The sequence below is a fragment of the Alternaria hordeiaustralica genome (genome assembly GCF_023758085.1).
Source record: "Alternaria hordeiaustralica strain BMP 2776 chromosome Unknown scaffold_32, whole genome shotgun sequence".
Lineage (NCBI taxonomy): Eukaryota > Fungi > Ascomycota > Dothideomycetes > Pleosporales > Pleosporaceae > Alternaria > Alternaria hordeiaustralica.
In genome coordinates this window covers 73,830-88,631 of record NW_026056804.1, presented here as the reverse complement: position 1 = coordinate 88,631, position 14,802 = coordinate 73,830, and the positions used below count along the sequence as shown (strand labels likewise).

Genomic DNA, 14,802 nt, shown 5'->3' with positions numbered 1-14,802 from the left:
CTAGTGAGGCTGCAGGATGACGTTGCAGCAGGCGCAACAACAGTAATGCGCGACTTTAACTTCGGGAAAATCGAAGGGCAAGTCGTGCAGGAGAGAATATTAAAACGGGTAGGGGGTATCAAGTGCGGGCGAAGGAGTGCAGGAAGAGAAGCAACAAGCAGTTAAGCCGTTGAGGTGGTGACGTGGAGGGCAAGAGGCGCGATGATCGGCCACTCAAGGTTGATAAGGAAGAGACAGCCGCACCAGCACGAAATTCCTAAGAAGAATTCGTGAATACAGGAGAGAGGGGCGTATTACAGGCGTGCAGGGCTACAAAAGGCCGTGGAGAGGCGGTGGTGGGGGGGAAGGTGAGGGGATGGTGTGCCAGACGGCGATGATGTTGTGATGAAGGGCAGCGACGACGAAGTTCGGGGGGAGCAGTCATTCAGCGCATTTCCACACGTACGGGCTGCCCTAAGCCGCGCTAGCCGGGGGGCCCCGGTCAGCCCACCTCCTTGCCGGAATTGGCGATGTTGCCCTTGCGTCTCAGACAAAAGTCTCGACAAAGCAATTCACATGAAAATAGCGACAGGCCGATGGGTACCCTCACATCTTGACTATCTGTTGACGGCCTCACTGGACGACGTCGCTGCCAGCTGCGCGCCCAAGGTTTGCTTTTCGCGCAATTTACATCATTATGGGGCCTTTCGCTAAGTGTTAGCCAAGGGGCGCATCCGCTAAGTCGCTGCCAGCAAACGTTTAACGACTCAAGTCGTCTCAGTGTCGTTATGTCATCCGCTGCCGGCTGTCCGCGGGGAGTCAACGTGGTGGGAGTAGGTGGCACCACGCGAGACAGCAGCAACAACATGTTGCTGTCGCACCGCACTGCACTGCGCATATGCCAGGCAACAGCATCACTACCATCGGAAGCCTCGGATCAGAATACGATCCTGGATACACTACAGGTATCGCACTCGATAGTCTACATCCAACACCCACAACCCACCAGGCCTCGATCACCATCCGGTGAAGTTTACACCTCACCCTCGCCGTGTGGAACAAGGTACTCTTCTTAGCCCAAGTCAATTATGCGTCCAAGCCTGGACGCTCCGGCGCCATTTTGTGGCGTTGGGCTTGGCCTGCATGCGCGGCCTCCCTTAGTGCCGCCCTCCACACTGGCGACCACCAACCGGCCCACTCAGACGCCGCGAGCCTGCACCCCCCAGCTGAAACATTCTCAACACCACGATGGCGATCGGCTGGTCAAATCGCACGCTCACGATTGAAGACGTCATGTGATGTGTTGGAGATATATAGTTGGATAGATTCGGGTGGCTTGTGAGACGACGAGAATGTTCTTCAAAGATCACTGCACGTCACAGGGACTTGCAAGAGGCAAACTCCCACCGCAATATGACTCTTATTGGAAACGGTGATGGGGATTGCGTGGAGGGCTAAACCTTGGAAGCTTATCGCGGTCCCGGGCGGTCTTCCGTCTCCGGTTTCGCCCGTGCTTTCGATGCAACTCGCGTCGGCACGTGGGTGCCCCGATGCACGCTCCGGATCAGACACCGCGGAAATGCTCCCAAGCATCGAGAACACCAAATGCTCATGTTGAAAAGAAGGAATATTGTCTATCGCAATTCTGATTCTGCGCATCACGCGCTGGTGCTTAGGGCCTGTGGAATCGCATCGTGAAGAAAGATTCTCACGCCTGGTGATGTCAATACCGGCGCATCTGCGGCGCTCGCTTCATCTTTGTCGCTGTCGCAATCGCCGTTGCAGTTGCCATCGCCGTTGTGGACATATCCCCCACGACTCGTCGCAACCAGGAAGAGAACGCGCTTTTGACTCAGACTGCAGCAGGGTCCTAGAATTAGGCCGGCCACGAAAGTTGTAATCTGGTGTATGGAATCTTCGTGATAGCTTTGAGGAAGTTTGCTGGAGTGTTCGGCGGGTCACAGCTTGATCTCATGTCTCAACGCATCCTCTTCCATTGCCGTTTCTTCATACCAACGAGTATTCAGCCCCACCGTGGCAGCTTAACAGGACTACAATTGAGTTGAAGTCTACATTGCTTCAAAAGACTGTCAGGTTTCGTCTTACATATCAGTGTAGATGGCAGAGCACCTGTTCAGCTTTTGCCCTGGATACTGTGCCCCGATGCTGCAAGACTTCCTATTCCGACATATCGTTGACTGCAATGATAAAACGTCTCCTTTTAGTATGTTCGTCATGGTGCTTTTAGGGAGTACAGAGGCCTTCAGCAACTCCCGACCATGTCTTCATACCTATTTCAGCCTGTATCCCCTACACCAAGATAACTTCGACGAGTTCTGGGTCCTTCAAGTCGGGATAGTAGGCAAAGCACATGCCAACAAGACGGAAAGTGGCAGGGCCTACAGCGCTCGCTTGCTGATAAGGCCGTATTATGAACCCACTGATCGGAGGCGTAGGGTCTCCCTGTTCATTCTTATGACTGGCTACTTGAGCGGCGCGGAACACAAAATCGCCTGTCTTTACTTCTGCCAACGCGATACCGAACGCCGGAGATCCATCGTGATCATAGCGAAATGGATAGAGGCCTTGTAGTACTCTCCTTACTTCGGACAGAAACTTGTCTTGGTCTAAGTCATATTTCCATTCTGTAGACTCTCCCAGAGGCAGCCCTAGAACTCTCTTCAAAGCTCTATATGTGATGGTGTCCTTTTCTGGATACTCTATCTGGTAAGATGGTTTGAAAGTCAAGTAGGTCTTTTGGTCGAGGCCTGGTCGTAACAATATTCTGCTGTGCCCGGAGAGAACGAGCATCACTAGCCACGCCACAATGTCTCTGGACATTGCGAAGGCGTGTCCAACACATTGACGATCGAGCATAGTGTCTAGATACGCTAGCACGTCCAGACTGCAGGTGCTCGGTTGAGCCTCGCAAATACGACGGATAGAACCACGGAGGTGAATTGTTCTAGTCGCATACTCTTGGGTATACGTTGCTTCATCTTCCGTCACCCCGTCCTTCCATTTTGGAAATCGAAGTCTGGGAGGGACGTGGACATTCGGTCCAAATTGTGGATTATGCGCGACCAATTTGAGCCAAGCCTCGGTTTCGTTCAGCTTCTTCTTTCGATTCCAACTTGGTACCCAAGAAGGCCAGCCTTCATCCTGCTGGGAGAGGGTTCCGAATTCGATCGCGTTTGCGAGAACGTTGTAAAGATTACCAGATTCTATCGCGGCAACGGCAAATTTCGTATAGATGTGCGAGAAGTGATTGCTGTAATCCACAGGGCACAGCCGCATCAAATTGGGGTCTTGTTCAAGGGGCAGTCTTGTGCTCAATGAGAGGCCATACAACGCATACAGGCGATCCCGTTCGTCCACACATTCAGTTGTATGATATAACTCCAGAAGTTGCAAAGCTTTCTCAATCTGAGTTTCTGGGCGCTTTCCCCTAAACCAAACACGCTCTTTCCTTTGAAGCCTGGAATTCTCCAAGCTTTCAATAGTGTCGAAGACCTGGTTTGCCACATTATCAAGATCACAAATACTAACCTTACGCTGCTCTTCAAGAACTAGGTAATGTATGCGCGAACCCCGGTAAAATCTATACCATGTAACTTCGTGAAGCCCGTAATGAACGATTACCTCACGGGCAAGAACCACCTCTTGCACGATCCATCGTCTTGTGAACCAAGCTCGATGGAAGAAGCTTTTCAAGAACTGAGAGGTTGAAGTCGTTTCCTCAAAACCATGTAGCCAGGTTTTTCTCTTGTCGACCTGTGCGCAATTTTCGTAATACGAGTCGTCAGAGCTGGCGCTGAACATTGGCCATACAGAATCAACCTCTTCGTCCGTCGCTGAGCCCAGCCAGATCCGTACCGAGTGAGCTAAGGCATAGATCTTGTCCATGGTACGCACTTGCTGGCTTTTCTCTTCACTATCAGCCTGATTGATACAGACTACGACACCAGTCAGGAAAGATCGAGCGTGGCAGCGTACATTGATACGTACTAGCATCTACCCATAAATCACACAGTTCCATGGCCTGCCGCATATGTCGCAACATCTCATCTACTGCTACCGTGATGCGCAGGGTTTTACCGTCGCATGTGAAAGATGTGAAGTGCTCTTGCGGTCCCCAGCAATAAGAAACGCAATCGTAGGCGGGCGGGTTCTCTCCGTCATCTCCGATCTTGCGCACGACGAGGCTGCCGATAAGAGGCTCAGCAAATGCGCCTGGTTGTAGACGAAGGACGCGGATCTCCTCGCTTGCGCTTATTCGCTGATACTGGTAGGGCACTTCTTGATCTTCCATCTTATCGGGCAGACTTGACGATGATATATGGACGGCGATAAATCGATTGAAGGCAGTTAAGACGACAGGTATGCGCAGTGGGCGACATCAGCTTTGTGACACGCTGCTGGTACTGCCGAAATAGCCAGCACAATAGAAAGTAGAGAGAAAAAGCTCTATGGTTGTGATTATAGACTCTCAGCGGACTGTTGGGGCTCGATGCGAAGTCGCGTTCACCCCGCACCCGCGCGCTCAAGATGCAATGCGGCGCAGTCGACACATGACCACTGACCAGGATATGATGTTCAGTCATTGGGCATATACGCGAGTGTAGCACATAGACTGCGTGCTATAAAGCGAAGTGTTGACGACGACATCGTAAATGCCAGCTTCATAGACTAGCGACAGCAGTCGATGTAGCTGCGGAAGGTGCTATGACATCATTGATGTCAATATACAAGAACGCGGTATTTCCCTCGCGCCCGCTGGAATCGCCTTGTCGCACACCTATAGAGATGCACGTCACGTAATATACGATGTCGCGTTTGAAAGATGTGATGGAAGCCTCCCCATGAGTAGGTAGGGCCGTCAATACGCGCCCGCAGCCGCCGACGACTCTTTCCCCACGAAACGTGACTCTGGGCACTTCATCTCACCCCGCAACCCTACTATATATCAACACCGCACAACACAATGGCCATTACCAACGTCGCCCTCATCGGCGGCACAGGCACGCTCGGCGCACCCGTCCTCAACGCGCTCAAAACCTCCGAGTTCGACATCTTCATACTCAACCGCCAAACATCCAAATCCGTCTACCCCAAAACGAAAGTCATCACAGTCCACGACGACCTGAACGTCGATGGGGTCGCCAAGGTACTGCGAGAGAACAAGATCGACGCCCTCGTCATCACCATCGCAGGAAGCCATGTGGAGTCGCAGAAGAAGCTCATCGATGCCGCATTCAAGGCCGGCGTGAAGCGCGTGATGCCCGCTGAGTTCGGCAGCTGCGACTCTGCGGATGACAAGACGAATGAGATCCTGCCACTCATGAAGGGCAAGAAAGATGTCCGGGACTACCTCTTAACATTGGAGGGCAAAGAGCGTGAAGACGGCATGGGAAAGCTTACCTGGACGAGTCTGGTCACCGGCCATTTCTTCGACTGGGGCATGACCTGCGGACTATTGAAGTTCGATGTCAAGGCTCGCAAAGCATACATTCTCGATGGCGGCAAGATCAAGTTCTCCGCCTCAAACCTGGACTTCATCGGCAAGGCGGTCATCAAGATCTTGGAGAAGCCAGAAGAGACTGCGAATAAGTTACTCTACGTCCACAGTCACCATGTCACGCAACTTGAGGTCCTTGCTGCGCTGGAGAAAGCTACCGGCGATAAGTTCGAGCGAATCGACCAAAACAGCAAGGACGAGTTGGATGTGTCTCGGCCGAAGATGTTGAGCGGTGACGGCGAAGCGAGGGAGGAGGTCGTTGCAGTGTGGGGTGTTGTTGCAGCGGACTGGAAAAAGAAGGAAGGATTCGCGAACGAGATGCTTGGACTACAGGAAGAAGATCTCGATGCAGTCGTACGAAGGGTTGTGGCGGAGTTGTGAGTGGGCGCGGAGCCGCTGTTCAATGTACCCGCATGCCAACGATTGTTACGGACGTAATGATAGTCTACCAGTCACGCTAGTCCTGAAAACTAGCCTCCAGTACTAGTGATGTTCTCATAGTAACAATATGCGGGGGGACAACCTCTCACGAAGTCACGTTCCCACCCAACGATGCATGATGGTTACATCTAAAGTAAATCGCGAAAAGATTCCGGACTCGAGAGCGAAACCCAGAGTACGGCGGCGGTTGATGATTAGTCGTCACTGCGCGGTGTACCAAGTCCTATGTCCTCTTGTTAGTCCCAAAAAGGTGCATGATTAGCGCCACACTTACTAACCACTCGGTCGTGATTACTATTCCAAATCACGTGCAACCTACATCGTCGGCATGAATGTATTTGGATATTATATAAGCTTCGTAGTATATACCCCATATCCAGAAAGTCAACACTATTCCGAGGTTGCCTGTCATCCCATAACCCCTCGCTCATAACCTCACAAACATCCTCAACAATGCCTCTCTGGATAATCTACCACCCACCCAACACCTTCACCTCCCTCGCCGACAAAACCGCCCTCGCAAACGAAATCACAAAACTCTACACCATCGTCGGCCTCCCTAGGTTCTACGTAAACGTCCTCTTCCAACCCATCCAACCAGAATCCTTCTTCATCGGCGGTGTACCCCGTCCCTCACCCAACAGCGAAGCAAACAAGCCCGGCCGCGATAGCTCAGTCCCCATGATACGGATTAAGATGGAGCATCTTGCTCGGCAATTGTACTTACATCCCACTATCCAACACATAGCATGCGTGGACGTCCAGACTAACTAGAGATAGTACTTCACTCGAGCACAAACACCGCTTCATGGATGCTGTGGATAAGGCGCTGAAACAGTTTATCGCGGATAAAGGGTACGATTGGGAGTATAGTTGTGAAGATGTGGATAGGGATTTGTGGAAGGTGAATGGTATGGTGCCGCCGATGCCGGGGACGGAGGCGGAGAAGGAGTGGGCGGAGAAGAATGTTGCTGTGCCTTTTGAGGCTGCGAAGGGGGGGCTGGCGGGGAAGCTGTGAAGGTTTCTGTTGGGTGCATAGTATGTGATGTGAGCCTAGAGCCTATATCAAAGTTAGAGCACTTACTTCGCATGTTCCAGTCTTGATGTAGTCTGCAGACGTGTTTAGCTTTTTGTTCTTGTGTGAGGTGATAAGACTGGTTTGGTGATGCTACAGTCGTTGAAGTATATGTTGAGCGGGGAAGAAATTCGGTTGCTGTTGTGATGGGAATTGGAATAGAGTAGTTAAGGCAACGCGGAAAGAGGAGTGGAACTTTGCTGGATTAGATGCGGGAGTTCAAGCTGGAGCTTGGTAGACGGAAGGAAAGAGGTGGTAGGACGTGCTCGGGTTGAACGGTACGAACTGCAAAGAAATGGGTGTTTTATCTTTTCCCTGGTATTGTGTTTCGGGCATAATGGCGCAGTGCGAGTGAGCATTTCATGATGTTGAAGTCATGGACCGAAACGCTCACTGCATTGCGCAACTCACTAAAGGCTGTACAAAAGTTAATTGTTATTCTGAGTTGAAGAGCGATACGTGTGCAACATAAAGATCCGATGATTCTGGACTTGAATGTTGATGCTGGCCGCGCCTTCCTTCGACGGGTCGCTCTCACCTCACTTACCCCCGAAAAGCGCGTTTGCTCTAATCGCAGCGTATCCACCGTCACCGACACAATGCTTTCCCTTTACCTTGTTTGCAAAGTCTTCACTCACCAGCACCACCCACACCAGCTTCCAGCATGAAGCTCCACATCCTCGCCATCGCCGTAATCGCGACACTGGCTTCGACACACGTTCTCCCTCCCAACTCCAGTCCCTCCACGAACCTCACCTACGACACCTCCCTCAAAGACAAACCCATAGACTATGTCGCCGCTACATTCGATCCCTCCACCGTCCACACAACCGCCGACCCCCCACCCCCCAACGCCAAATACGACAAAGCCGTCTCCACCGGCCAAACCCTCGACTCCGCCATGAAATCCAAAGACAACATCGCGCGGTGGCTCTTCAAAGACTTCCCCCAGTACGCCGAAACCTGCCAATCCCCATTCACCGGCGACGGTCGCGCTGATTTGGCGAAATGGGGATTCGACGACAGTGACGCCCTGAGCGAGAAGATAAAGAATGAGTGCGACTTTGATGCGTATCATAAGATCAAAGCGGCGTTTGACGAGATCGGGCTGGACACCAAGGCGGCGAAGGATGGGGGGCCGAATCGCTGTTTCAAGGTTAATCATCGGGATGGGCCGGCGATCAAAAGACAAGAAGATGGCACTCTACCATCCGAAGCAAATCAATACTACGATGTGTGCGGAAGGGAATACAGAGTAGGATTACTACCCCTTCTCATTGACCGACATTCCTAACACCCCCAGGCCACGGGAGCAACCTACGAATTCGCTGTCAACCCAAACGGTCTTGTCGGGCTTATGAACATCATGAGTATGACTTACTGCGCAAAGACATTCACCTGGTTCCGCACGCCCCTCCCCGCAGAACTGCCCGACATAGGTACACCGTGAGTCATGTTTGTGTACGAGATATTGTGCGACAGGACTGACTGTGCATAGCCAGGACATTGCTTGGGCCATGTGGAACCGTGTCGGCGCGACTAGTCCCGCTGGATTGAAGGGATTGAAGTATCTGCTTGTGACGCAGGTGATGAATGCTGGGAGTCGGGAGATATTTCGGCATGCGTTGGGGCTGTTGGAGCCGCCGGAGAGTGAGTATAAGGTTTGGCCGGGGCATGAGTTTGTGATGGATGGGAAGGGGAAGGGGGGGAAGGGGGGGTTGGCTATACTGGGTATGTCGAAGTTTCCTCCTGTTCTGAAGACCAGAATATGGGAAGGATGGCACGCTAACGAGACAACAGGTTCGCCGGTGGGACGATGGGCGGGCTATCTCTTGCTCCAGCACAAGGATCAGCTCGGTGGTAATCGGTACATCGAGAAAGTGCGACTGTTCAAACCACCAGGAGCCAGTCTGCCATACCTTCTCTTCTACGTCGCGAAGGATCCGTGGGTCGGCGAAGTTAAACCGGTGACTGCGAAGATGGTGAGCGGGATGAACGTCACGAATGCGTTGGAAATGGACGATGATGCCAAGAATGTTGTGAGGAGAGAGGATGAAAAGAACCTCATCAGACAGCACGTTGTCGTTGTCCGAACATAGGATGTGGGGACGAAGAGAAGAGAAGTGAGTGTAGGATGGTTACGATGGCCTTCGAAAGGATCGGGAATGAAGAAGTTGTACCATCTGCTTAGAAGATCGACCAAATACGAAAGACTGTCTATGCATCCTCAAACAACGAAGACTCTGCGGAATAGTGATGTTGAACCGGTAGCCGCGAGGAAGGAAGGTGGATGAGAAGAACGGGACGAGCGTTACCGGATGACATCATGTCAGCGTGTAATGGAGTCTCCTCTCTTCTTGCCTACCGCCCTCGAGTCAGCAATCAGCTGCCTTCCAACGTTTACGCACACTTGCAATAAAGAGAGATTCGGTGAGTATACTCAGCTTGCGATAACTTCTTAACACCTCCTCGATGAGAAAGCTATACCAGCTCTTAAGATTTCTGTAGACGCAGCAGTCCACCAAATCCAACTCGAACAAACACATACATCTACACAAAATCAAAAACATCCCCCTTATCCCCCACCATCCTCCCCACCCTCTTCCCGCCCACAATCCTCTCCAACTCCATCCTCTCCCACCGCGAAAAACACACCTTGACACTCGCTTCCGCGCGACTGATCTCTGCGCGCTCAATACTCTTCCCCACGAATCCCACAACCTCGTCGTAGAACACCGGGTTCTCGGGCACCCCGTAAAACACCACGCGCTTCACACCCCTAATATTATAGCGATGGAAATGGTGGGCGCGGCCGGTATAGAGAAGGAGGGAATGCTTGCCATTCATGAAATGGGACCGCGCCTTGCGGACGTCGGTTGCGTCTGTGTATTCGCTGATGGACGCGTATGCGATATCGGAATCCACAAGTGAGTTTCGGACGCGGACGAAATCGAGGTAGCTGGGTATGAACACTAGCACGCCCAACCCGCCATCCGGACTTTTAGGTAACCGGCTAATACCCGGCAAGACCGAGTTCGTGAAGAATTTAAACCGCGCATCCGGGTCCGTGAGATGTGATGGGGAGTCGAACCGCGTGAACGTCTGTTTTATACCCCAGGAGAGTGATTCGATGAGGCCGGCCGTGTGGTCCGGAGTGTACTTTAGGCGGCCGGCGTAGTTGCGCATATGTTTGTTGAACAAGACATTAATCTTCGGCGTCAAAAACGCACTCAGCACAATCGTCTGCCTGAACACCGGCGCATGCCCATCCAGATACCAACTCCTCACGCGCGAAAAGTCGCAGCCATGCGCATCTTTCGGTTGGAGATTCAAGTGCTCGAAGACGTATTCTGCGTGTTCCCAGTTTTGCATCAAGGCGGCGTCGGCTTGTTCCATAATCACCATTTCGATGGACGACAGGAAATCCGAGTCGCCTTGTTTCTTTCTGGGGTCCCCGGTTTCGATGGCGCGGCGGAGGCCGAGGGTGGATGCGAAGATGATGTCGGAGTTGTAGAATGTAGAGTAGAATTTCAGTGTTTTCCGCGTGAGTTTTACGCCGATGCGGAATTCGTTTTCGTCGTTTCCTTCGAAGAGTTCGCGGAAGTCGGCGGGGCGGTCCGGTGAGAACTTGTCTTCTGGCAGGGAGAAGGAGTCGAGGAAGCGTTTTTTGTTTTCTTGCTGCTCGAAGGCGTGGAGGGAGGTTAGGGAGTCGAGGACGCGGACGCAGGCTTGTTTTGTTTCGAGCAAAAAGAGGATTTTGGGGCGTGTGAAACCTTGGTCGCGGTATTCGATGGAGGGGTCGGAGGAGTCTTTGGATGTGGATAGCTTGGCGTTGTTCTTGAGGACGCGGTCGCGGGTCGTGAGGATGTGGTTTAGGGCGTGCAGACAGGTTATGTCGCGGAGACGGCTGGCGTTTTGGACTGTTCTTGCGCCGAAGAGGAGGTCTTGGTAGCCGAAGATAGAGGGTGCGATGGCTTGTTCTAGCTCATCGAAAGCGCCGACCTTTTTCTGTGCGTTGTCTACAAGCCGCGCTTTCAACTGGACGTCGCGTACGCTTCTTAGCTTCCGATTCGGCTTGACCTCGTCGCTGGGAACCTGCAGTATGCCTACTCCCTTCCCAGATGCTCGATCCAGTTTCTGTGATGTCCACTGGTTGGCAGCTATCCGCTTGAGTCGCGCCGCTAGTTCATTCTCGTCGGGGTTCGCAAAGTGCTTCTGGTAGGCCTGCTCGAGCTCTTGCTCTTCCTGGTCGTCATCGTCCACGTCTTCTTCGTTATCAACATCTGCCTGCTCGTCCTCCGCCTCGTCGCCTTCCAGTGTGGTAGATTCAGCGTCGTCGTCTACTTCAACCTCCTGCTCAGGCTCGTCGTGCTCCAGCTTCCGCCTCTTCTTGCGATGCTCTTCCGAGCCAGTATTGCGCGACGAGAAAGACTGCAGAAGAGTCGCATAGGCGTTCGAGATGGGTTGCGCTTCTTCTTCCTCTTCGTCCGAGGCATCGTCTTCTGATACGTCGGATTCGCTCTCGTCGGATGGGGTGGGTTCGCGCATGGGCATGTTTCTGGTACTGTTAGGATTGGACGTATGCGCCCGCGACCAATATCCGTACTCACGAATCTTCGACCTCGTCTCGTGTTCTCGCTGCGGCAAATCCGCCTCTTCCACGACCTCTCATGCCGCCTCTGCCCCTTCCCATTCCGCCGCCTCTGCCGCCTCTACTGCCGCCCCTTGCTCCTCCACGAGAGCCGCCTCGTCCTCTCATTGGCGCCATGTCGGTTGCGCGGTGTATGCGCGGTGTATGCGCCGATGTGAAGGGAGCTTGATGCAAGGTGCGGGTCTTTTCGCAATGAGTAGTGAAGGTGGGTAGAAGTTGCGACCACCTCTTGCGCAGGGAGAGAAGTGAAGTATATGGATGTGGGAGGTAGAATCGTCCCACTGAGATACTTCGTAGGTTAACTCCGCGCCGCGAAAAAGTTCAGATGGTCCGTGCAAGCGAACGCACCCTGCCCAGATTTCGTGAAGAATATCGCTGCGTGCCCCACCAACCACATTTGACGTCCCGAGCGCCTCAACACCACGCCCACCAAACAAGAACCTATCGCCATCACAACCGCCACCATGGCCGAGAACGACTCCTTCCTGCATCTGGCGCGCCCGCTCGGCCCCGCGTCCATGGGCACGCAGCCGTCGACTGCCCCGCTGAACGTCGCCATCCAGCCCCAGGTATGCGACAAGCCACGGTCGAGGCTGCCTGCTCTACTCTCTGACACCATCTGCTAGGCCGTCTTCTCCATCCTCGACCACTCCCTCCGCCGCCCCGCCGAGCAAGAGCGCGTCATCGGCACCCTCCTCGGCACCCGCAGCGAAGACGGCACCGAGATCGAGATCCGCAACTGCTATGCCGTCCCCCACACCGAGACGCAAGAACAGGTCGAGGTCGACATGGACTACCAGAAGCAGATGCTCGCCCTGCACCTGCGCGCCAACCCCCGCGAGGTCCTCGTCGGCTGGTACGCCACCAGCAGCGACCTCAACACCTTCTCCGCCCTCATCCAGAACTTCTACAGCCAGCAGGGCGACGGCACATGGCCCCACCCCGCCGTCCACCTGACTGTCTCCACCGTCCCCGGCCAGGAGATCGAGTCCAAGACGTACATCTCCGCCCCCATTGGCGTCACCGCCGAGCGCGCCGCCGACTCGTGCCTCTTCATCCCCGTGCCCCACGAGATCAAGTACGGCGAGGCCGAGCGGTCAGGCCTGGAGCTCATCTCCTCCGCCAAGGACCGCGAGGACCGGTCGCAGGATGTCATGACCGACCTCGACTCGCTGGAGACGGCCATCACACACGTCCTGGACATGCTCGAGCGCGTCTCCAACTACGTCAACAACGTGCTGGACGAGGAGGCCGAGCCATCCTCCGCGCTGGGCCAGTTCCTGATGAACGCACTCAGCCTGGCACCCAAGGTCGAGCCCGCAGACATTGAGCGCGACTTGTACGTCAGAATCATCCATACTTCCAGACATATGCTAACAATCACAGCAACGCACACATCCAAGACGTCCTCGTCGTATCATACCTCGCCAACACCATCCGCACACAAATCGACCTCTCGAACCGTCTCGCGACCGCTGCGCTCACCATGGGCGGCGGCGACCCTCTCGCCGGCGACGGCAAGAAGGACGGCGACAACAGGGGCAAGGGCGGCGACCGACGAGGTGGCGGCAAGGGTAGGCAACAAAGAGAGCAGGAGGCATGAATGGGATAAAAGGCACACTGCATGGAGTTTGGCGTTCTAGTGACATGCCACTGCTAACGCAGTAAGCGCGACATCGCGCGACATGACGCTCTGGGACCAGCGTTTTAGGGAAGAAGATAGGTTCGGGGTCTGCGAGGGGCGTGATGAGAGACAAAGTGAGCAGGGGATTGATATACTCGTGAGCGAGCGAGCGCTTTCAGTCTTTCGTGAAGCGCTGTATACTATTGCTTTGTCCCCGCGGTAGTACTGACGGCATAGGTCCATATGTACGAAAAGTCATGAAATGAAGAACATCGAACAGCCCGATTTGTACGTCTAACTTCCATTCAATGTACGAGTGGTCGCTATATAAATCTACCTACAGTGCACAATGGTAAAAGCACCATGGTAGAAAAGCAGGGATGCACCTCGGAGTTGAAACTTCGAGATATGACGCGGAAAGAGAAGTGCACCAGATTGACACCTGATAGAACGCGAAAGAAAGATGCACCATGATGGAGACCACGATAGAACGCGAAACGGAAGTGCACCGTGATAAAGACCACGATAGAACGGAGTGCACCAGATGTGAATCTGATAGGAAATGAAGCAAGAGTGCACCATGATGGAGACCACGATAGAACGCGAAAAGAAAAGTGCACCGTGATAAAGACCACGATAGAACGCAGTAAAATCATGCTCGCCGCTGTCCACAGCCATACGAGCCGCTTGCCATTTCGGCGTCTGCAATAGCCCAATTTTCCATTTCCTATCTGGGGGGTTAGCATCGCTGGTTTGAGGAAGTGTCCTGGGGTTTTGTGCTTACTTCGAGGTTCAATAGCCGCGGTGGAAGGCGGAGATGCGATTGTCGTGTCGATTCGGGTCAATCATTTCGGGTCATTCGACTTGGTTCATGTCGATTTGGTTTTATCAATTCGAGGTCCATGCGATTTGGTTCAATCAATTTAGTCCACTCAATTCGATTCATGTCGATTCGTATCATTCGATTTGGTTCAACCAATTCGGTTCGAGGATCATGGTTGAGGTCGAAGTCGCGTGGGGCCGCCGCAGCATGCCATGAATGCCGACGGTTTCGCGACGCTTCCAATTCGGATTTATCGTTTTGCGATTTCGATTGCAAGGTTTCCAGCGTCGACAATTCGTCGAGGTTGGTTCGCAATTCTGCCGCTTTGGATGCAAGGGCAGCGATGGCATTGACTCGCTTTTCTATGGGTATGTTAGCAGGGTGCTTAGAACAGCTGTACGCGTGATCATGACTCACTTCCGACGCCTTTGCATCGTAAGTACAATTCCACAGACCGATTGTCAACAATTCAGCGCCGGTGCGTCGGCAACGAGGCGGTTGAGCGCCTTAGTTGTGCGCTCGTGATCATTTTGCAATTGCAATGTTTCCAAGGGGTCATGACGAGGATGAGCGACGGCTCTGGCAATTTTCGATTCAAGGTGTGTCGGTGTTGTTTCGTGGTGATGTTGTTGAGGTGGTGATGGACTGACTAGGCAGCAGCGGAAGGGAGGCCCGACCACCCGCGCTGGCC

The 14,802-nt window shown here is 53.4% G+C and overlaps 5 protein-coding genes across 5 annotated transcripts; 4 read left to right on the top strand and 1 right to left on the bottom strand.

Moving 5' to 3' along the window:
* Positions 1-4,963: 4,963 nt before the first annotated feature.
* Positions 4,964-5,878, top strand: J4E84_009770 (uncharacterized protein; the record flags this gene model as incomplete). The annotated part of the gene is made up of 1 exon (XM_049392330.1): positions 4,964-5,878. The coding sequence occupies one exon, from the start codon at positions 4,964-4,966 to the stop codon at positions 5,876-5,878; it is 915 nt and encodes a 304-aa protein (XP_049239913.1).
* Positions 5,879-6,391: 513 nt separating this feature from the next.
* Positions 6,392-6,956, top strand: J4E84_009769 (uncharacterized protein; the record flags this gene model as incomplete). The annotated part of the gene is made up of 2 exons (XM_049392329.1): positions 6,392-6,657; positions 6,719-6,956. 2 exons carry the CDS (start codon positions 6,392-6,394, stop codon positions 6,954-6,956), a joined length of 504 nt encoding a protein of 167 aa, XP_049239912.1.
* A 394-nt stretch (positions 6,957-7,350) lies between these two features.
* On the top strand, positions 7,351-9,112 carry J4E84_009768 (uncharacterized protein; the record flags this gene model as incomplete). The annotated part of the gene is made up of 4 exons (XM_049392328.1): positions 7,351-7,358; positions 7,677-8,268; positions 8,317-8,459; positions 8,512-9,112. 4 exons carry the CDS (start codon positions 7,351-7,353, stop codon positions 9,110-9,112), a joined length of 1,344 nt encoding a protein of 447 aa, XP_049239911.1.
* Positions 9,113-9,563: 451 nt separating this feature from the next.
* UTP25 (rRNA-binding ribosome biosynthesis protein utp25) lies at positions 9,564-11,567 on the bottom strand (the record flags this gene model as incomplete). The annotated part of the gene is made up of 1 exon (XM_049392327.1): positions 9,564-11,567. One exon carries the CDS (start codon positions 11,565-11,567, stop codon positions 9,564-9,566), a length of 2,004 nt encoding a protein of 667 aa, XP_049239910.1.
* A 561-nt stretch (positions 11,568-12,128) lies between these two features.
* On the top strand, positions 12,129-13,267 carry J4E84_009766 (uncharacterized protein; the record flags this gene model as incomplete). Its single annotated transcript, XM_049392326.1, has 3 exons — positions 12,129-12,233; positions 12,291-13,003; positions 13,051-13,267. 3 exons carry the CDS (start codon positions 12,129-12,131, stop codon positions 13,265-13,267), a joined length of 1,035 nt encoding a protein of 344 aa, XP_049239909.1.
* Positions 13,268-14,802: the final 1,535 nt, after the last annotated feature.